This window comes from Gigantopelta aegis, chromosome 10 (assembly GCF_016097555.1).
Source record: "Gigantopelta aegis isolate Gae_Host chromosome 10, Gae_host_genome, whole genome shotgun sequence".
Lineage (NCBI taxonomy): Eukaryota > Metazoa > Mollusca > Gastropoda > Neomphalida > Peltospiridae > Gigantopelta > Gigantopelta aegis.
The window spans coordinates 54,650,505-54,675,600 of record NC_054708.1 but is presented as its reverse complement, the minus strand read 5'-3'; the positions used below and the strand labels follow the sequence as shown (position 1 = coordinate 54,675,600).

The 25,096-nt window shown below is 36.1% G+C and overlaps 1 protein-coding gene across 1 annotated transcript in view; it reads right to left on the bottom strand.

Moving 5' to 3' along the window:
* Window positions 1-673: 673 nt before the first annotated feature.
* The window catches only part of LOC121383695, a 290,334-nt gene continuing 265,911 nt past the window's right edge, over window positions 674-25,096 (bottom strand). Inside the window, exons 10-11 of the mRNA XM_041513789.1 lie at window positions 21,084-21,281; window positions 674-873 (exon numbers count right to left, since the gene is read on the bottom strand). Of these exons, the coding sequence (XP_041369723.1) occupies window positions 674-873; window positions 21,084-21,281 (398 nt within the window). The remainder of the gene's footprint in view (window positions 874-21,083; window positions 21,282-25,096) is intronic.

The following is a 25,096-nucleotide window of genomic DNA, read 5'->3' as shown; positions in this document are numbered from 1 at the left end:
AAAATATCACCATGAGCTGGCCTGGATTTCAGACTCCAAATGCCTGGAAATCGCTTTTCCGGACATCTACAAATCCATTTTTTTGGGGGGGAGGGCCCACAGACCACCCTTCCAATAAGGCACCTTTGGCTTTCACAAAATCCTAACTACATACCCAAAAAAAAAATTCTGGCAGAAACCCTGTAGAGAGAGTGTATATGAGCAACAAGGCATGATGTGGCTGTGCATCGACGTCCATAACCAGCAACCTAAAGTACCTGTGTATGGTGTAACATAGATATCCAGTATTTATCTCTGTAACAGACACCTGTTATTGTTTCTCTAATTACAACACAGAGACTGGTTTTATCAACCCAGCTGATCCTTCCCCAGACCTTACCCAACACCACCTTAGCGGTCATCTTCATCAATGTTTTTATGGCTCACCAACCCTTTTGTACACACTGAAACGATGATCAGTAAAGTCTAGGCAATACCTGGATTCAAAGGCAGTTTTAAAAGGTTGCAAACTGACAATTGTATTGTGTCACTGTACATGAATGTCAACTCCTACATACGTGGCTGGGAAGAGAATCGAAGGGCTTAAATTCATAACCAAATTTAGTGTAGCAACAACTGGACGAACCTGTACTGAATGTGCATCAATTTGCATCGAAGAGCATTGGGTATTTGATCAGTCAACAGTAAACTTTTCAAAGAAGATTTTACATGCCTGTATATAGCTATCAGCTGTGTTAGTCTCGAAATACTGCAAGCCACTACGAAGGTCAAGTAGAATGTTATTCAGCAATCTATCATCAAGTGTGAATCCTTTGGCTATCCATGCACTTTTGGGGATCTGATATGGTCCTGTCAGGATAGGTCGAGTACAGTCTGGAAATAAATTGTTGTTGATAATAAATGAATCATTCAATGAAACAATTAATGAGTAAATACATTTCATGATAACAGTTAGTTTGTAGTGTTTAACAACCCCACTAGATCACATTCGTTTATTGAACATTGGCCACTGGATGTCAAATATTTGGTAATTCTGACACAGTCTTAGAGGGTTGTGATGTGGCTCGGTGGTGAAGCGCTTGCATGATGCGCAGTCGCTCTAGGGTTGATCCACATCAGTGGACCCATTGGGCTATTTCCCATTCCAGCCAGTGCACCGCAACTGGTATGTCAAAGGCCTTGGTATGTACTATCATGTCTGTTGGATGGTGCATATAAAAGATCCCTTGCTACCTATTGCAGGTTTCCTCTTAAAAGACTGTGGACCACTTTCTCATGCCTAGGTTAACCCATGAGTTATGTGCTTTGCATATGACCAGGTTTAATTAATCTCTGGCTAACACCATGTTACAAGTGCACTACTAGATAAACCTGTATTACATATAGGAAAATATTTCCCACAAATGCCCACCCGACCAACATATTTATCGCACATGAGAGGGTTGGGGGAAAATGCACACACTCTCACACACACGCACACACACACACTCACTCTCACACACACACTCACTCTCACACACACACCCTTGACTTTTGTTTACAAAGATCAAGTCATCATGCATGTACACGGCACGGATTTAGTAATGGGTGCTGTTGGCAACTCCAAAGTGTTTAACAGACGAATATAATAAATGTATTCAGTAGGGATGTAATGATATACTCGAATCTTTGGGGCACCGAACATCGAGATGTATCATAGTTGAATTCGTATTCATCCCTAGCTGAACCAAATACACATCATGTAATGCTAACTACAATTTATGTTTCTAATTCACAATAACTAAAACAGTGCAGAGGATATGTGAATGAATTGTGCACTTTTTGATAAAAGTATTATAAACGTTGGCACACAGTGTCATACTACACATCGTGGACATTAATTTTACAATTGGAGGTATTCTCAATATGAGGAGTTCAGGCGCAAAACCCAGTAAGTCCATCTGACTTCATTTGTTTTAAAATGAAGATTTTTACCTGATGGTAATTTTAATTCTCACTAATTCCACTTTTTGAGTCATGAAATGGTTATGAAGCAATGAACAAAAAATATGAATGTAAACAATGAACCTTATTAACAAACTCGGTAATTACCAAAATGTGATTGATTTTTCTGCAAAACCAAGTAAGTCCACCTTCGGTTTGTTTGCAAAAATAAGTAAGTCCATTTCTGGAGACTAGTCTTATGGAAATGTTGCAGAATCAAAGAACATCATTAGAAACATTTTAAAAGTGAAGATTGAATTAAATATTTACAAAAGAAGAACTTTACTTGTCTATGGATATACCAAAGTTTGGCAGTTGCTGGCCTATTGTTCCTAGCCTTCACAAAGCATTAAAACCGACACTTATTTAAAACGATTGTGAAGGTTTGATTCCTCGTGTAACATGCACACATAAAAATGCTTTGTATACTGCCGGAACTCTGAATGAAAATGACTTAGAATACTTTTAAAAGGCAGCTTTGTTCAATATTGTGAAAAATTACTTTTACACTCACCAATTTCAATAAATCGATGGATGTGTGTTTAAACTGGGGGAGGGGGCGGGATGACTGACTGAACTTTCGTGTAATCTTTTGATGACTGGGGGATGGAGTATGTTGTGACCCAACTGGCATTATTTTCCAGTTATCGTTCCATAATTATATTTCTAGAGTAAGTATCTTACTGTCATTGTTATCCCAGTGCAATAACAATGACAGTAAGATACTTACTCTAGAAATATAATTATATACATTTTATGACAAAATCTGTAGTGGTCAACTAACAGATTGGAACATATTTTGTACGCTATGTCTATCAAAAAAGTTAAAGTTTGTTTTGTTTAATGACACCACAGGAGCACACTCATCAGCTATAGGATGTCAAACATTTGGTTATTCTGACACAGTCATCAGAGGAAACCCGCTACATTTTTCTTAATGCAGCAAGGGATCTTATATATGCACTTTTCTACAGACAGGAAAGCACAACCACAGCCTTTATCCAGTTGTGGTACACTGGTTGGAACGGGAAAAAAAACAATCAGCTGAATGAATACTCCGAGATAATTCGATCCTGCGACTCAAGCACCTCAAGCGAGCACTCAACCGACTGAGCTAAATCCCACCCCGCTATGTCTATCAATAATCCATTGAAACTGAAAAACTCACTGCTGTTTTGGTGAATATTTGAAGTAGATTTTTCTGCTTTCTCTTTATTTTACCATGGATTATTGGAAAAGCCACATTGCAATTTTGATATTCTCGAGCTAAACATAATTATGCAAAGATTATAAATGGGATCGATTAATTTGAAGTTAACTGTTACAAATAAAACATGTAATCCAACATTAGTTCCATATGGTGCATGCAGTTACAATTATTCACTGTTATAATTCCTATTTTACATTTTATATAGCAAAGCCCGAGTTAATCAGGCCCTGCAAATCATAGGTTTCCTATTCTTGACCACACCCATCACACTTGCAGATTGTTGTGTTTTTGTGCAGTGTCCTTTGCAGCTGGTTAATATCATACCTTTTAACTGCCACCCAATCGTCCTTCTATTGTACAATGCCAAGGTCTGATTTGTATCCAACACAAAGAACATTTCAATGGACTACTGTATCCTTTGTTAATTTCTAATCAGGCGTACACGTCATAATTTATTAATTCTTGTTGTTAATCCTTAGTGTACATATATATTAAATTAATTTTTATCAATTTTCATAAAGGGCACATGGTCTATTGGCCTGAAATTAATCCAATACTTCCTTGCAGTTCCAAGAGATCAATTCAGTGTGTTGATGGCTTGCTTGCATGTGATCACAAAGTTGATCTGGGCCCATATTTTCAAAGCCATCTTAGCTATGACATATTGTAGCTATTTAAGAGCAAAATAGAATGTTGTAGATTTAAGATACAACAAATTTTCGAAGGTATCATAAAGTTCACTTAGTGTGTCATAATTTACGATATTTATCGTAAACAAAAATGGGAACTCTCATTAAGTGGGGTATTTCTCTGTGACGTCATCAAGGAAGTAATTCCCTCTAAACGTCATGTCGGTACAGCTGACTTTCCAGAATGGATACTATGCAAGCGTCCGAACCCCTGACAATGAGGCCCCGTAAGGGAAACTAATGTTCCATAGAAGTGGAAATTTTAATATCAGATGTGGAGAAGAAGTCCAACATTCTTTTCTCTTCTTTTGGCTGATTAATAGTGATTAGGCTATATTAGTCCCAGAATGCAAAGTACTATATATATACACATAAATCAGTTTTAAAAATTATTTGATTTTGAATATTTTAGACCAGTGGTAAAGTGCTCGCTTGATGCACAATCGGTCTGGGATCGATCCCCGTTGGTGGGCCCATTGGGCTATTTCTCATCCCAGCCAGTGCACCACAACTGGTATATCAAAGGCTGTGGTATGCGTTATCCTGTCTGGGTGGTGCATATAAAATAGGTGTAGTGGGTTTTCTCATTAAGACTATATTTCGAAATTAACAAATGTTTGACATCCAGTAGCTGATGACTAATAAATCAATGTGCTCAAGTGGTGTCGTTAAACAAAACAGACTTTAACTTTATACTTTAGTAAAATAAAAATCACAAATCCAAGAAGGAAAATGGATACAGCCTAAGTATTTGTGTTAAAATTAGACACCCTCCCTCCTCCTTTAACGCTAAACCATACAATTAACCCACAATGTTTTTTTTTTTTATATTATGTAAAGCTTGAAGACCTCCCCCATTTCTAAACAAGACATGCTATGGGTGTAATATAATTTTAAGGTGCTGTTCGTGTATTTATGAATAAACTGATATAATTTAATTTGGTTTATTTTGCGATTTGCGAAAACGCACATATCATTGGCTGGGGGAGGAGGCGGGGGGAGCACGGGGTCATGCAGCCAACCCTCAATCAAACCTTTTTTAAACTATTAAATTTTATAAAATCATACATACATAGAGTGGGTTGGCTCCCTAATATTGGTTGCATGCCCACCCACCCAACTCCCCCAATGTAAAATCCTGGCTATGCCAATGGCGCAGATATGCATGTATTTCAACTCAATTTATAATCATCATTGCATGTTTACATCTTTAGTTTGTCCCATCCTCCTACAAATATGTTTTTTGTAACTAATTTCAGTTTGGTTTTACGTAAAAATAAAATTAAAAGTGTTTTACAAATATATATTTTTTTTTTACTATTTTTTGTGAGCAGTTTAGAAAACAATTGCTTAGAAATAAATACTTTGTAGTAAATTTCATAGTATGAAAAAAAGCGTTCCCTGTGGGAAGAACTATAGCTATAACTACCTACATTAAACACTGTTGCTGTGACAGTGTTTATGAGAAGGAAAAAAACACATTAAAAACAAACAAAATATTTTAGTGATATATTTTCTGAAACAGGTGGTGTAACAGTCAAAGGTCATGGTTGGAATACACTGTTTTAAAGTTCTGACGGCAAAGTACTTCGAGTTTACAAAACTGGGGAGCTGTATCTTCATCATGATCATGAAATAAGAAGTAAGGCGCCATATTGGTTTCTAGTCTGGCCCTGGACCCCAAATCGTGAAGGACTTTTTTTGTTATTCTAAGCAGTTATTCGAAGGCCTATAATAAGGTACTAAAAATTAAAATGAGTCATACTCTATTAACATTTAAAAAGATATGTAATGCACACAAGAATAATGTATACAAAATTGTATTAAAGACGGCCATTTTGGATTATGACGTCATTGATCCATGCCAAGTGGGGTGTTGTATGGTTAACCTAATATTAAATTTTATTAAAGGCAGCCATTTTGGATTATGACGTCACTGATCCATGCCAAGTGGGGTGTTGTATATTAAATTTTATGGTGCACATGGTGATGAAAAAAAAGGTGAGAAGAAATATTATTTCACCATACACTCACCAGATACTCATAAACCATTACTCATTTAAATTTGAATAAGTACTGGCATATGCATTGGTTGTTACGCAAAAAGGGATGCGACCTTTTGGCGTTAATATACTTTTAAAGACTGGGTGCATGAGTCTGCATACATTTGTTTTCATCTGTTAAGGTCCCCTAATGATATCTGAATTGTTTTTGAAGATTTATAGGGCTTCCTACGTAACTACTTTAATGGCAATGGGTTATGTTATTATTCAGGTCAAATTTTCATGGTTTTAAACCATAAATTACCCCTAAATGTCACAAGGACCACCAAATATCAGTTTAGAAATTGTTCTTGTATCCTAATGAATGCATTTTGAGGGCATATGTAAAATTAAAATGGCCCAAAATAGTATTATGTGCTAATTTGTACTTGTCATAATATTACGAAATATTCACAGTGGCCATCTTTAACAATCAAACATTGATTTTGCTTCTTTCAAAGAAACTGTATGACGTCAGTCTCGTTATGCAAGCAAAATAAATATGTATAAGTCTCAAAGAGAACTCTGGCAATACAAATATAGTTGCTTGGTGGAAACACCACAAACATCTCTTATGCATTCCTATGAAAATGTGGACATGTTAGTTTTCCTTAAACAGAACCTGATTCTGGACTAGACAATAGACACACCTATGATTAATCAGTGTTTACTTTAAAAATAAATAAATACTGTTCTTCCTTTTCGCAAACCTTTTAGTCCAGTAGCTTAGCTAATTGATGGGAACAGAGCTGATAAAAGCACCAATTTTCTTTTAGCTGTTTCTGTAAGTCCTATGATTACATTTAGTCCTATAAGCCAACCTATCAGTGATTTGGGACAAATTATATCTGATTTCAAGATGGCCACCATTTACAACATGGTTTTGTCAATATTTTCAGTTCTAAATGCTGTCAGAACATAATTCAAACTGTTATATCCATGTTTTATTAATGTGTGTGATGTATCTAACAAACTGTATCTTGTTTTCAAGATGGCCACCATTTATGAGACTGTTTTGTCAATATATTGAGTTCTAAATACTCTCAAACAACAATTCATTAGACTGCATGGGGCCCAGATGGGAAATATTGTTACTGTATAACATTAGACTGTATACAGTAACAATATTTATCATCTCGTACCCAGTCTAATAGTATACAGTAACAATATTTCCCATCTCGTACCCAGTCTAATGCTATACAGTAACAATATTTATCATCTCGTACCCAGTCTAATAGTATACAGTAACAATATTTCCCATCTCGTAACCAGTCTAATGGTATACAGTAACAATATTTCACATCTCGTACCCAGTCTAATGCTAACAATATTTCCCATCTAGTACCCAGTCTAATGGTATACAGTAACAATATTTCCCATCTTGTATTCAATCTGAAGCAATACAGTAATATAACAATATTTCACATCTCGTACCCTCTAATGGTATACAGTAACAATATTTCCCATCTTGTACCCAGTCTAATAATATACAGTAACAATATTTCCCATCTTGTATTTAATCAAAAGCAATACAGTAACAATATTCCCCATCTCGTACACAGTCTAATGCAATACAGTAACACTATTTCCCATCTCGTACCCAGTCTACTGGTATACAGTAACAATATTTCCCATCTCGTACATAGTCTAATGCTATACAGTAACAATATTTCCCCTCTCGTACCCAGTCTAATGCTATACAGTAACAATATTTTCCATCTGGTATTCAATATAAAGCAATACAGTAACAATATTTCCCATCTCGTACCCAGTCTAATGGTATACAGTAAAAATATTTCACATCTCGTACCCAGTCTAATGGTATACAGTGACAATATTTCCCATCTCGTACCCAGTCTAATGCTATACAGTGACAATATTTCCCATCTCGTACCCAGTCTACTGCTATACAGTAACAATATTTCCCATCTTGTACCCAGTCTACTGCTATACAGTGACAATATTTCCCATCTTGTACCCAGTCTAATGGTATACAGTAACAATATTTCACATCTCGTACCCAGTCTAATGGTATACAGTGACAACATTTCACATCTCGTACCCAGTCTAATGCTATACAGTGACAACATTTCACATCTCGTACCCAGTCTACTGCTATACAGTAACAATATTTCCCATCTTGTACCCAGTCTACTGCTATACAGTGACAATATTTCCCATCTTGTACCCAGTCTAATGGTATACAGTAACAATACTTCCCATCTCGTACCCAGTCTATTGGTATACAGTGACAATATTTTCCATCTAATACCCGGTCTAATGCTATACAGTAACAATATTTCCAATCTAGTACCCAGTCTAATGGTATACAGTAACAATATTTTCCATCTAGTACCCAGTACAGTAACACTATTTCCCATCTTGTACTCAGTCTAATGGTATACAGTAACAATATTTCACATCTCGTACCCAGTCTAATGGTATACAGTGACAACATTTCACATCTCGTACCCCGTCTAATGCTATACAGTGACAACATTTCACATCTCGTACCCAGTCTACTGCTATACAGTAACAATATTTCCCATCTTGTACCCAGTCTACTGCTATACAGTGACAATATTTCCCATCTTGTACCCAGTCTAATGGTATACAGTAACAATACTTCCCATCTCGTACCCAGTCTACTGCTATACAGTGACAATATTTCCCATCTTGTACCCAGTCTAATGGTATACAGTAACAATACTTCCCATCTTGTACCCAGTCTACTGCTATACAGTAACAATATTTCCCATCTTGTACCCAGTCTAATGGTATACAGTAACAATATTTCACATCTCGTACCCAGTCTAATGGTATACAGTGACAACATTTCACATCTCGTACCCAGTCTAATGCTATACAGTGACAACATTTCACATCTCGTACCCAGTCTACTGCTATACAGTAACAATATTTCCCATCTTGTACCCAGTCTACTGCTATACAGTGACAATATTTCCCATCTTGTACCCAGTCTAATGGTATACAGTAACAATACTTCCCATCTCGTACCCAGTCTATTGGTATACAGTGACAATATTTTCCATCTAATACCCGGTCTAATGCTATACAGTAACAATATTTCCAATCTAGTACCCAGTCTAATGGTATACAGTAACAATATTTTCCATCTAGTACCCAGTACAGTAACACTATTTCCCATCTTGTACTCAGTCTAATGGTATATAGTAACAATATTTCCAATCTAGTACCCAGTCTAATGGTATATAGTAACAATATTTCCAATCTAGTACCCAGTCTAATGGTATACAGTAACAATATTTCCCAGACTAATAGAGCAACAATATTTTCCATCTAGTACCCAGTACAGTAACAATATTTCCCATCTTGTATCCAGTGTAATGCTATACAGTAACAATATTTCCCATCTAGTACTAAGTCTAATGCTATACAGCAACAATATTTCCCATCTCGTACCCAGTCTAATGCTATACAGTAACAATATTTCCCATCTCGTACCCAGTCTAATGCTATAGGGTGTATACTACCAAATCAAATCCCATAGATGACAATAGTAACATATGTGGCTAAAACTTCTACCTGCAGCGTATCAATCGACCTAAACGCCACGGATATAAATACTACCACCCGTCACACTTAAAGTGAATAAGAAAAAATTGGGGGGGGGGGCTCAAGCTGCTTGTTTCTGAGATAACGGGTAGCGTCTATGACTACCCTAGTTCCGCACAAAATTCTAGTACTTTTTTTTACAGGTACCCCATACATGTTTCAAGCACAAGGCTACTTGACACATTACATGATTCATACAGAAATTTCAAACCTAAATTTAGGAGCTTTTTAGGGACTTTTAAGGGTCAATATAAGTAAAATTTAGGGACTAAAACTATGCTGTCCACCATTTGCAATGACCTTCGAACTCGACAAAATAATGGGAGCTGTGTTCAAGCTGGCCGTCGTAAACATTCATAAACATAGAATCCACATAGGCATAAATGTCTGATTCAGTTCAGATAATTTTAGAATATTCTGGGTTTTTTTTAGTTTGCACTGAGATTAAGATGTTGATTAGTATTTTAGAAACATGTTTTAGAATGACCAATCATGTGCTCCCCAAAAGTTACAAATGAATCCTTCTACGAACAATACCGAACATTGACGATATTTTACGAATGAATCGTTGGTATCATTTTGGCATTGTTTACACACCAACGTTCGAGCGAGCACAGATATCAACAAATGAATGTAGATATCGATGTATTTTTGGCAATTTATTTAATGTTTCCGGAAGAAGAAAACTCTCTATCGATTTCAGGACTTATACAATTTAGGGTCTTTTGTGAACTTGCCCGTCAAATATAGGGCTTTTTAGGGCTAGATCATCAAAATAGGGACTTTTTAGGGCAACCCTTCAAATTTAGGGTCTTTTCAAGCGTGTGCGAACCTTGCATTGGTACTAGATGAAATAAAATTGCATTTCTTTTTTACCAGGATGAAACTATTATTTTTTACAACCAATACACTCACATTTATAAGCAATCACAGGACTTGTGGTGTTCACTTCTCTATCAAAAGTTGGGTGCACCTCGAACTTTGACCCAGCCAGAAGTTATTTGGTTTAGTACTACCTATACAGTAAAAATATTTCTCATTTAGTATCCAGTCTACTGCTATACAGTAACAATATTTCCTATCTCATACTCGGACTAATAGAGCAACAATATTTCCCATCTAGTACCCAGTACAGTAACAATATTTTCCATCTGGTATGCAGTCTATTGCTATACGGTAACAATATTTCCCATATTGTACCCAGTCTACTACTATACAGTATTTTCCATCTAGTATCCAGTCTACCTCTATACAGTAACAATATTTCCCATCTCGTACCTAGTCTAATGCTATACAGTAACAATATTTCCCATCTAGTACTCAGTCCAATGCTATACAGCAACAATATTTCCCCTCTCGTATCCAGTGTAATGCTATACAGTAACACTATTTCCCATCTCGTACCCAGTCTATTGCTATACACTAACAATATTTCCTATTCCATACTCAGACTAATAGAGCAGCAATATTTCCCATCTAGTACCCAGTACAGTAACAATATTTGCCATCTTGTATCCAGTGTAATGCTATACAGCAACAATATTTCCCCTCTTGTATCCAGTGTAATGCTATACAGTAACAATATTTCCCCATCTCGTACTCAGTCTACTGCTATACTGTTACAATATTTCCCATATCGTACCCAGTCTACTGCTATACAGTAACAATATTTCCCATCTCGTACAAGTCTACTGCTATACAGTAACAACATTTCTCATCTCGTACCCAGTCTACTACTATACAGTGACAATATTTCCTACCCTGTACTCAGTTTAACAGTATACAGTAATAATATTTCCCATATTGTACCCAGTCTACTACTAAACAGTATTTTCCATCTAGTATCCAGTCTACCTCTATACAGTAACAATATTTCCCATCTCGTACCTAGTCTAATGCTATACAGTAACAATATTTCCAATCTAGTACTCGATTCAGTCCAATGCTATAGAGCAACAATATTTCCACTCTCGTATCCAGTGTAATGCTATACAGTAACAATATTTCCTATGTTGTACCCAATCTACTGCTGTAAAGTGACAATAGTTACCATCTAGTACCCAGTCTACTGCCATACGGTAAAAATATTTCCCATATTGTACCCAGTCTACTACTATACAATAACAATATTTCCTATCTTGTACCCAGTCTACTGTTATACAGTAACAATATTTCCCATCTTGTATCCAGTGTAATGCTATACAGTAACAATATTTCCCATCTAGTACCCAGTCTAATGCTATACAGCAACAATATTTCACCTCTCGTATCCAATGTAATGCTATAAAGTAACAATATTTCCCCATCTCGTACTTGGTCTAATGCTATACAGTAACAATATTTCCCATCTAGTACCCAGTCTAATGCTATACAGCAACAATATTTCCCCTCTCGTATCCAATGTAATGCTATAAAGTAACAATATTTCCCCATCTCGTACTCGGTCTAATGCTATACAGTAACAATATTTCACATCTCATACCCAGTCTAATACTAGATAATTTTAGAATATTCGGGTTTTTTTTTTAGTTTGCACAGAGATTAAGATGTTGATTAGTATTTTAGAAAAGTGTTATAGAATGACCGATCATGTGCTCCCCAAAAGTTATGAATGAATCCTTCTACAAACAATACCGAACATTGACGATATTTTACGAATGAATGGTTGATGATGGATAGTTGTGTTACCTTGTGTGAAGGTTAACTATGCATTGAGCTACATATTAATCATTTCTTGTTTTAAACATGTATAGGTTCTGTGGTGGTCTGCATGTGATGCTGCTTCCTAGATAGTATAAAATCTATTGATGTAATTGCATTGTGTATATACATGTATGCTATTATTTAAAGTTTTCAGCAAACACATTGCAGTAACTGGACTGATCTGTGATTGACCATGATCCTTTTTCAAATTAGGCATACTAAATCATTCAATGTTTCATTATGGGTGGGCAGGGTGGCTATTAGGGGAGTGAGAAGGCCATTAAAAACTTCCAGATTCAATCTTGGATGATACTAATATATATCACTAATGCAGTACAATACTTCTCATAACCATTAATATAACTGCTACACAATGTAGCCAGTTGATCATAAAACTGAATTTCCCTCTGGTTACCTACTTTCAGTTTATAACGTGGTCATTAACCGTTTTAAAATGTATAAAACCAATGGAGAGGATGGCTGTGATAGGTTTAGGTCTCCTTTAAACAATGTTAAATAAAATGAAAAACAATTATAGTTATCATTTCAGTTATCTGCTCATTGTATATTGGTTCCTATATTATATAAAATATTGAAGAATGATCATGGAACAGTCATGGAAATGTATTATGAGATATGTATGGGAATCCTGCACACATTGCTTAGCACATACACATATTGGGTCAAATTTATGAAGACTGTCTTTGACTTAGACGCGTGTAACTACATGTATTTACAATGTGTAAACGCCTGCGTTTAAGATAAACAGACTTCGTAAATTCGGCCTATAATATTCAGCTTATATACAACTGCACTAATAGCACTCATGCATTGCTTTTAACTAATACAATTGCTTTGCTTACAATATGCTTTGTAATTTGATAGGAGGAAAAATTGAAGCATCCTGTGACAGTAACTTGGTGACAGTACACTTAATTTCCACATACAAATTTGATGGTGGGATAATTACAAAGATCCAAAATGCCTCATGGGAATTCATCAAATGTGACAATGCTGGTAAGACACAACTTCTCCAACATGCAGGGAAAGACAAGCACAAACAGGCAATCAAATTGATGGTTGATAAATCCCAGCCTAAGCTGTGTATTGCAAGGAACAGTAAATTCACTGAAGACAACTCCATTGGCAGCACCTCAGACGAAAAGGTTCTCAAAATCATCAATTACAATGATGCATTTCTCACAGCACAGATCTACTAGTTAGCAAAGGTGGCCTTTTCAAACTATAGTCTGCGGTCAGTTGATCACATTGGAGACACTTTCAGAGCAATGTTCCTGCGATTTCTTGTGAAAATGTTCAGATTCAACTCCCCGACAAAGATATAGTGACAGGAGATGCTGCTAGAGATATCCTCATGAAGTTATGGTGAGACAAGCAATGACAAGTAATGCTTTGTGTTCGTGCTTTTTTTTGTGCAGCGATAGCTCATTTGCAACAGAAGTTGCAATAGCACAATCATCTTTTGCAAGATCTTGGATGCCTAAACCCAAGAAAGAGGGAGCATATGAGCACATTTGATTCCATTCAGAGCATTGCTCAGAAACTGCAACCACATGTTGATGTGTCATGTGTTGTTGATGAGTGGAAAGCCTTGCAAGCTGATGGTGATGTTGCTGCAGTCAACAAAGAGCAAAGAATTGATCACTATACTGGAATGAAGTATTTGCACTTAAATCGGTAACCAACACCAGCAGGTACTCTGTACTGCCACACATTTTGAAATCAGGACTTGTTTTGGCACAGATGAATGCAGAATCAGAAAGTTTATCCATCAATGCCAGGGTAGTCACAAAAGAATGATCTGCTTTAAGTGATACCACAATATGTGGTCTACGTGCTGTGAAAGATGCTGTTCACTTCTTTGATCCAGTTGACAACCAACCAGCAAAGATACCTGTAACAAAGGAGATGAAGGCAATTGTTAGAGCAGCACATGCAAAATATCTAGCAAGATTAGAAGAGGAGAAGCTTCAAGAAGCAAGAAATAGAGAACAGGCAAAGCAAACGGATGATGCAGAGGATGAAAAGAGAGAAAGAACAGATGACGGAAAAGAAACAATCGTTGGCTAAAGAGGATGAAGACTTGAAAAAGAAAGAGGAACAGGCAATAGCTTCCATAAAGGAAGCAGATGAACTGTTGAATGATGATACAAAAAAATTACATTGTGTCATCAGTCAATCACCAGTGAATGAGCAAAGTGCCAAAGTTGCTTCAACTATGCTTGATGTTGCTAAAAGCAAACGAGAAGAAGCAATGCAACGTTTGAAGATAATAAAAGACAAACAGAAGCAATTGGATAGCAAAAGAATGAAGCTGTTGGATAAGGCTATTCCATCAAAGAAAGTTACTAAAAGGAAGACCGAAGAATCTGAGGGTGGTGTTCCTACTAAGAAGGCAAAATGACTTGCAAGAATTCACCATGGTACTTTCAGTATGATTGCATTTTCTTGGTTTCACAATGGTTATCATTACAATTACAGTTTTGTGTTTGTCAAAGTATTATTTTCAAGCTTTATGGTTACTCGCACCTTGGCATTTGGATCAATGTTTTATTAGTGTACTTGCAACTTGGCATTTGGATCAATGTTTTATTAGTGTACTTGCAACTTGGCATTTGGATCAATGTTTTATTAGTGTACTTGCAACTTGGCATTTGGATCAATGTTTTATTAGTGTACTTGCAACTTGGCATTTGGATCAATGTTTTATTAGTGTACTTGCAACTTGGCATTTGGATCAATGTTTTATTAGTGTACTTGCAACTTGGCATTTGGATCAATGTTTTATTAGTGTACTTGCAACTTGGCATTTGGATCAATGTTTTATTAGTGTACTTGCAACTTGGCATTTGGATTTTATTAGTGTACTTGCAACTTGGCATTTGGATCAATGTTTTATTAGTGTACTTGCAACTTGGCATTTGGATCAATGTTTTATAGTGTACTTGCAACTTGGCATTTGGATCAATGTTTTATTAGTGTACTTGCAACTTGGCATTTGGATCAATGTTTTATTAGTGTACTTGCAACTTGGCATTTGGATTAATGTTTTATTAGTGTACTTGCAACTTGGCATTTGGATCAATATTTTATTAGTGTACTTGCAACTTGGCATTTGGATTAATATTTTATTAGTGTACTTGCAACTTGGCATTTGGATTAATGTTTTATTAGTATACATTCAGTCTACAAATTTGATATGTAACTTGTGGTGAATTATGTAGGGCCATTATATTTAAAATTTTGGTGGCTTGATTTTTTCTTCTTCTAAAAACAAACACTCAATAACAAAACAACTGCTAAATTGTGTGGGTGGGTTGGTGTTTGTGCAAATATCTTACATTTTCCAAATTTCTCATCACGTCTAAATTGTACGAAGTCAGGCTGAAGTGTTAGGGTTACCTCTGATATACTGGTGCATGATGTCTAAGGAAGTAGGACCTCTGTGCTCATTTGCAGGTTGTGCTTTGCTTACCGTAACAAGTATTCTACCAATTCAGTTAGCACACAGCTATTAAATCTAGCTATATTATCCAGCTGATCTACCAAGATAAAACTAATTTACAAAATAGTGTCCATACCCACATTCAATCACACACACACACACACACACACACACACACACACACACACAAACTGCCATTGCTGCTGTTTTTGATGGTGCCACTGGGTCAGCAATGCCTTGTTTTTTCAGTCAACACCCCTTGTAACTTGTATTATTCAATAGCATAAAAGGAATACTGCATTGTGTTGCTTTTTAAAAGTCTTCCAAAGAACCAAATTCAACAACTGCATTGTCTGAATAAAAAGTGGTGGATCGGGATGGCTATAAGGGGTGTTGGGAGGCCATCTTAAAACAAAATAAGTGCCTATTTTATTCCTATGATATACCCCTTTGTTTTACTTTCCTGTATTATTATCTTTTCAATGGTTTTCTATTTCCATATTTAGTTTTTTGAGATGGCTCACTCACTTGACCCCTGCAATATTCTCTATTTTGGGACATTTACTTTTATACAAAATTCCTTTCTTCCTATTTTGTGGGCAAAATTCCTATTTTAATCCTATTTTCAGGCAACAAAAATTCCTATTTTCCTATTTTGTTGACCCACCGCCTCACTTGACGGCCTGCTGTTACTGACAAATTGGTTATTCTTGCCAGTAAATAGTAAGGGTTGTTTTATGTACACTGATCCAGATATAGTTAGTAGCATATATGACATACTTCTATATACTAACGCTGTTGATCAAGTTCTGTGAAAATTTTTAGAACTGGAGGATTCCCGTGGACTGCTTCCATGGGAATCATTATGGATTCTCGTGAAAAAAGCTAAATTTTTAGCACTGTTAACCAAATACAGTGGTGTATTTCTTAATATAACATGTATCAACTGTTCTCATTGGAAATATGTAAGCAGAAGTCATACCGTCTATCGGAATATTCCGATCATTTGGAACACTTCGGCCTATTTCTATTCATAATCAGCCGAGTTTGCAGAACGGGAAGGAGAGGTGTGTTGCTTTTGTAGCAATTGTCAAATGTAACCAATGTCAAAATAAAATGATATTCCTATGTTTATTTACTTGTTTACTTAGTAGTAACTCCCTGTTATATTTAATTATCGGTTTTTAAGTTTACTTTCAAAATGTTCGCGTGTTGTCAGGGGGCCGAAATTAGCATTTGCCAAATTTGTCACATACACTTACACCTGATGACAGTGAAAACTTCAAAAGAACAGTGATTAATAATTAACTGTTTGACAGTGGTGGTTACATAGTGATAGTCGTAAAGTTAATCAGTGAGAATGGTTAGTAATTAATTATTAATGAGCAGTTAAAAGTTCAAAATGACAGTGATTAAATTAATATTTGTTTGATGATTATTAGTGGTAAACTTGTTAATAGGACTAAAATGAAAAGTAAGGATGGTTAGTATAATTATAAATGACAGAGAAACATGAACATATATTAATTTTAATGTTGAATATTATTATCAGTTTAGTGACATTTACATTTTAACAACTTTGGTATGTTAATTTCTGAGGAGAGCAATGAAAGAAAAGAAAGAAATGGTTTATTTAACGACGCACTCAACGCATTTTATTTACGATTATATATATATATATATGGCGTCAGACATATGATTAAGGACCACACAGATTTTCTTATTAGCAGTAAGGGATCTTTTATTTGCACTTCCCACAGGCAGGATAGCACAAACCATGGCCTTTGTTTAACCAGTTATGGATCACTGGTCGGTGCAAGTGGTTTACACCTACCCACTGAGCCTTGCGGAGAGCTCACTCAGGGTTTGCAGTCGGTATCTGGATTAAAAATCCCATGCCTCCACTGGGATCCGAACCCAGTACCTACCAGCTTGTAGACCGATGGCCTAATCACGACGACACCGAGGCCGGTCGAGGAGAGCAATGACTCACGGTTTAGAGTGTCTATCCATGAATAACCTGACCAGCTACTGTTCTCAGTAGTCACGGTCTAAAGTGTCTAGCCAGGAATAACCTGACCAGCTACCATTCTCAGCAGTCACGGTTTAGAGTGTCTAGCCATGAATAACCTGCCTAACCAGCTACTGTTCTCAGCAGTCACGGTTTAGAGTGTCTATCCATGAATAACCTGACCAGCTACCGTTCTCAGCAGTCACGGTTTAGAGTGTCTAGCCATGAATAACCTGACCAGCTACCGTTCTCAGCAGTAACAACGGTTTAGAGTGTCTATCCATGAATAACCTGACCAACTACCGTTCTCAGCAGTAACGACGGTTTAGAGTGTCTACCCATGAATAACCTGACCAGCTACTGTTCTCAGCAGTCACGGTTTAGTGTCTAGCCATGAATAACCTGACCAGCTACCGTTCTCAGTCATGACAGTTTAGAGTCTCTATCCATGAATAACCTGACCAGCTACCGTTCTCAGCAGTCACGGTTTAGAGTGTCTATCCATGAATAACCTGACCAGCTACCGTTCTCAGCAGTCACGGTTTAGAGTGTCTAGCCATGAATAACCTGACCAGCTACCGTTCTCAGCAGTAACAACGGTTTAGAGTGTCTATCCATGAATAACCTGACCAACTACCGTTCTCAGCAGTAACGACGGTTTAGAGTGTCTACCCATGAATAACCTGACCAGCTACTGTTCTCAGCAGTCACGGTTTAGTGTCTAGCCATGAATAACCTGACCAGCTACCGTTCTCAGCAGTCATGACAGTTTAGAGTGTCTATCCATGAATAACCTGACCAGCTACCGTTCTCAGCAGTCACAGTTTAGAGTGTCTATCCATGAATAACCTGACCAGCTACCAATCTCAGCAGTCACGGTTTAGAGTGTCTATCCATGAATAACCTGACCAGCTACCATTCTCAGCAGTCATGGTTTAGAGTGTCTATCCATGAATAACCTGACCAACTAACGTTCTCAGCAGTCACGACGGTTTAGATTGTCTAGCCATAAATAACCTGACCAGCTACCGATCTCTACACATACAGTTTAGAGCGTCTAGCCATGAATAACCTGACCAGCTACCGTTCTCAGCAGTCACGGTTTGGCCATTGAATAGATTTACTCTCCGGCCGGAAATGCTGTGTAAGCAAGGGGCATAATTCAGACAACTAAAATCAAGGGCGCGGTTTCTGCCAGAGGGTGAAATTGGTATGGCGCCATACACAGATTTGTTTGCAGATTTATTTTTAAAGTTAACCTTTTGACAAAATCAATTACACTTATCATTAATGTATGATTTTCTTGACCCTAACCCTAAACTCACTGCATTTTGCCTCCTCACTGCTTTCGTGTTCTGCCGCACCTTTTTTATGTTTGGCAGACCCATTTGTTTTTCTGCGCTCCTCTTTATTTTTCGGCATCCTGTTATAATATACAGCACCCAGCTCCGCTATTTCAAAATGCAAACTTTTTTTACAGTTAAAAACATAGATCAGTCTGCACACTAGACATCAAAGGAAACAAGCCGCGTTGTGTATGAAAGCATAACCAACGAAAAACTTCAGTGGCTTAATTGCGGCAGTTACCTTAACGTACATGTAATTTAATACTATTTTTTAACAGTCTCTGTTGTGTCCTATACCAGTATTCATTTGTATGTTTGATACACACAATAACAGTTATATTTTATTTTAGCAATGAAAACATTTTATTTTTATTGTTTTGGTAATCTCCGACTAAAAAAACTACTTATTTGTCGCCAAATTTGTCACGTGATCAGAACGGTCATTCTCTCCTTTGTCTCCACTAACTCGTGTCTGATATTTTAACCTCAATTGCAGATTTAATTGGTCGTAACTGATGATTTTTACTTACTGTCATTTGTTTATTCAGCAATTCCTTATAAAATATTAGAAAGGTTGTTGTGGGTTTTTTGGGGGGGGGGGGGGGTTGTTTCTGTCAGGAAGAAATTTTTGGGTATGGCGCAATGAAATTGAATGCAACCACAGTCAACAGGGGCTATGGGGGAGCTCCCCCAGAAAGAAAATAGGTTAAGTTTACGGTTAGGGTTAAGAAAATCATACAGTAATGATGAGAGTAATTAATTTGGTCAAAAAGTTAACTTTAAAAAATAAAATTTTGGGTATGGCGCCATACCCATTTTACCCTCTGGCTGAAACCCGGGGGGGTGGGGATATAAAAAGTGGTAGTGTTCATTATTAAAATCATTTATCTTGGGTGCCAAATAATATATACACCGCCTTTACAAAATTGAAACTACTTTTTATCAGCTGGCAATATCAATGCGATCAATTCACTCGATGAAGATGGAAATAAAAAGAACAGAATTTTTTTATCCCACAGTAGGGGATCACTTAAAAAACAAATTCTTTATTATTTTTCAGATATCTTAAAATCTTTATTAAAATAATAATATTAAAACTTTGATCAGTTTAGCAACACAAATACCTGTGAATGTCAGACCGACATTCCGTTTTAACTGAACTACATTTTAAGTAACAGTGCAAAAAAAATAAGGCAGCTTGTACATCGTACCAACTTTTGAGTACCAGATACCGAGGAGCAAAACAAGATAAGTATTTCTACAAAGTCGACCAACTTTTGAGTACCAGATACCGAGGAGCAAAACAAGATAAGTATTTCTACAAAGTCGACCAACAGTTACAATATACAGTAACCAAATGTGCATTTTTTTTATATTTTTTTTTTCATTGTTTTTTTAATGGTGGTGGTGGTGGGGGGGGGGGGGATGCGCGACCATCCTCCTTTAATTTTCAACCAGTGAGAACACTGTATACAATTTAATGTCATCCATAGAACAATTTTCATGTCATATTCACCGAAAACTTGGGCAACTTGTCTCAGAATCACCCGGTTCCGTTAAATGTTAGCTTATGCTTATAGTCCATGATTCCATGTATAATAAATTCTTGTTTATTAAGTTTATTGACATAAATAGAACAAATATGACTACATGTACATACAGAAAAATAACCTTTCAGTCAAGTTTAATTGCTGAAAAAGTCAGTTTTAAAAAATTGCTGTCGACATACTCAAAATTGCCGTTGGTCGGCCCTTTCACCAATGGCAATTTGGTTTTTTAATTGCCATGGGTGATAAATTCTTAAGTTTGTGTCCTGTACTGGGTTCTTAAATCAAAACCTGGTATCTCCGAGATATCTGGATGTTGTTGTTGGTCTCAAACACTTGATGCATTTATTTTATTTACAGTATACATATAAATTACTTTTCAACAGATAAAAAAACAAAAACAAAAAAAACCTAAACTTTTTTCAAGGCTTGTAAGGTTCAGGGTAACACCATGATCAATTAGTGAAACATTCTAAAATGTGTACAAACCCGGTTGTCTAAACTGGCACACAACGCAGCCATCTGTTGTGGAAGCCGGACCATAATTCCACATGTAAAATAGTTTCTCGTCCATGAAAACCACTTGCTCCTCATTTGTATGTTCAGGCACTGTTCCCCCAAACAGCGCAAAGTCAATCCAGGAGCCATCGTGCCAGGCACTGTGCATCAGAGATGTCCCGTTTAGACCTGAAAAATAGTACAAGAAAAATCACTGGCGTCAGCTCACATCGAATAGATCAAACTTAAGTCTAGCCCATATTACACAATGCAACATAACTGAACGATCATGTTGTGAGCCATCCTACAATACAACTCAACTGAAATAAGATTCTATTGTATTTACATCCAAGCAGTTGATAATGATAATTCTTTTTTATTGTAGCATTTCTGGTTTTAATTCATCCGATCTATCGTTTCATTTTTTTCCTTCTTAATTTCGTTTTATTTTTCGTTAAGTTTCATTTTTTTTATAGCTTTTATCTCTAGCTATATTTCTTGTTAACTTCACTTATTAAATAAACATGTACCAGAAATTGAGGAACGTTGCTTAGTTATATTGAATGCATAAAGAATGGTCTGAGACTCTACAATAGGGTTATAGTCATAAAAATTACTTGGGTAATGTCAGAAGTAACGTTCGGACATCGCCAAAGGTCCAACCAATCATGATTAACAGGTAATTATAATTAACTGAAGAACAATCTGAGGGGGAGCACTGGTCATGGAGTGACCGTCTTTTTAGAATCACTTCTGTTTTTGGCTCCAAGATGCATCCATATAGGTGAGAATTTGTGTTCTCCGGGTTGTATCATTTGGGTGTTTTCAATTGCTTGCTTCCAATAGAATTTAAATATATTACTCTAAATGTACAGTATCTGCAGGGCTCATGTATTAATATTTTAATGCTGAAACAGAGACATACGTCAGGGAATTGATTAGACAGAAGTAGAGATAATCATCTTCCAAGCAGACTTAAGATACCCATTAAAAGCGTATTCATAATAATATGTGAGATCATTTGGAGGAAATTATAACAAGAATTCACACATGTTATGAAAGTAATTATATTTATAATCAATTAAAATGTATGATCTGAGGGGGAGCACAGAAGTAGAGATAATCATCTTCCAAGCAGACTTAAGATACCCATTAAAAGAGTATTCATAATAGTATGTGAGATCATTTGGAGAAAATTATAACAAGAATTCACACATGTTATGAAAGTAATTATATTTATAATCAATTAAAATGTATGATCTGAGGGGGAGCACAGAAGTAGAGATAATCATCTTCCAAGCAGACTTAAGATACCCATTAAAAGAGTATTCATAATAGTATGTGAGATCATTTGGAGAAAATTATAACAAGAATTCACACATGTTATGAAAGTAATTATATTTATAATCAATTAAAATGTATGATCTGAGGAGGAGCACAGAAGTAGAGATAATCATCTTCCAAGCAGACTTAAGATCAGACCTGTCAACCTTTAGTCAAGAGAAAGCAGGAGGTGTGTGTTGAAAAAGCAGGAGAGTTTGTTAAAAAGCAGGAGATTTTTTAAATTCACACAATTTAACCCAAAATTGCAAGATTTAAAAAAAACATTATTACAATAAGTTATATGAATACTTTATGATGTCGTATATACTTCTTAACCTTAGATCTTGGCATTAAAAAAAAAAATATATATATTAGTTTAAATATTATTATGATTTAATACATATTTTAATTTTTTTTTTTTTTTTATCCAAAAATGTTAAGAACATGAACAAGAAATAAAAAATTTAAATAGTACATTTACAGTATTACACTTACAGCCTTACAGGTTGCGTTACATTATCATTTGTGGTTAGTGTACCTACACATGTAAGTACCAAAGACAAATTTATATAAATCTTATAAATTAATATTCAGTTTTTACTATAATGAGGAACGGTGGCGTGGTACTTATTTAAAATCATTATAATGATGCAATAAACATTGTATTTTCATTAATCATAAGTAAAACCTAATTACGGACATCGTGTGAAATATACCGGAATTATACCCATTTCCGTGATTAACTTTATGTCAATGTCAAACACAACATTTTTTAATTGTACAAAAATAATTTCTTGAAGTGTACCTTTATAACCAACATTTTACCACACAAACATACAAAATTAACTGACACAAGTATGTTTATACAGCTAATTGGTCTTTTCGTTGTCTTGATTTTAACATGCATGTGTATCGCTGTCAACTCGGGAGTCTGGCAGTTCAGATTCGTCATAGTTGCATTATGTAATCCAGTGGGAAGACATTTTACAATTCAGAGGTGTTATTAGAACTAAATTGGATAGTTTTTTTATTTTATATGGCAACACTGAATGTCAATACACAGCCTGTTGAATTAGCGGCAACACGCTTCGTAGCCATTACGATGACAACAAACATTATAATAACACGTCATTTTATAAACTCCATGTGCTTTTTTAACAATATAAATAGGCTATCCCACAATTCTCACTTCCGCAAAGGTTAAACAGTCGGGACAATTCGGCCTGTTACATTCTCGGAAACCAAAAGTAGTCGACATTTTCCGAATGAAAAAAAAAAGGCAGAGTTACTTCCCTTCTGTTATTTTGACAAAAGAGGATCGATTTTTTTTTTATGCTTACAAAAATGTCATTTAACAGGAGAAACTGTCTCCCGCACAGGTGAAGAGGTGATTTGATCATATACCGGGAGACTCCCGCGGAATCCAGGAGGGTTGACAGGTCTGCTTAAGATACCTATTAAAAGAGTATTCATAATAGTATGTGAGATCATTTGGAGGAAATTATAACAAGAATTCACACGTTATTGAAGTAATTATATTTACATGTATAAAAAAAAAGTAAAGTTTGTTTTATTTAACGCCACTAGAGCACATTGATTTTTCATCTTATCCTCGGCTATTGGACGTCAAACATATGGTCATTCTGACACTGTTTTTTAGAGGAAACCCACTGTCACCACATAAGCTGCTCTTTTATGACAGGCAGCAAGGGATCTTTTATTTGCGCTTCCCACAGGCAAGATAGCACAAACCATGACCTTTGTTGAAACAGTTATGGCCGGTGCAAGTGGTTTACACCTACCCACTGAGCCTTGCGGAGCACTCACTCAGGGTTTGCAGTCGGTATCTGGATTAAAAATCCCATGCCTCAACTGGGATCCGAACCCAGTACCTACCAGCTTGTAGACCAATGGACTAACCACGACACTACGGAGGCGGGTTTATATTTATAAGCAATTAAAATAAATATATACCGGTGATATATATCTGACAAACTAATTGTATTTATATGTAAATTATATTTAGGTTAGATTTTTTAAATTTTTAGATTAATGGATCATCCGATTTTCGAAATATCAAAGAAACAATTTTTTTTTTTTCAACAATGATTTGTTATTTTGTTTAATTCTATCATCCATAAATGTTAAATAATATATATATACTCACGGAAAAAAGTTCCTGTGCATCATTAAAATTTCAGTAGGACATTTTTTAATTATTTTTTTTAATTTGTGATTTACATAGATGTACTATTTATCTGTTAAAAGTACGGTTATCCTCTCCTGCCTTCTGAACCTGAAGTACTGTCTACACAATGCTTGGTACGCCATCGGTGATGATGTAACAGAACAACATACTGATGTACGGTCATGATCGTACTTTGTTATCACCTAATTGGTTGCGTTCAGTTTTTCCACTGATTGGCCTTAACTTAGAGATGCATTAGGATGTTAAACGTATCATTTCCAAATGATTCCATATGTGCACCCGCTTAATGCTGACGATTTGCTGACGTGGCGTCACGTGTCGACTCCCTAAACATGGAAGATCCCTAGTACCCCTAAACTGTCGAGAACATCTCCGCAGATATTGCATAGTGTTCTGATGAATACCAAAATTACTAGCAACAGTGTTTGTGCCGTTCTAACCTCAATCATACCCATCGTTCGAAGGAGTCCAT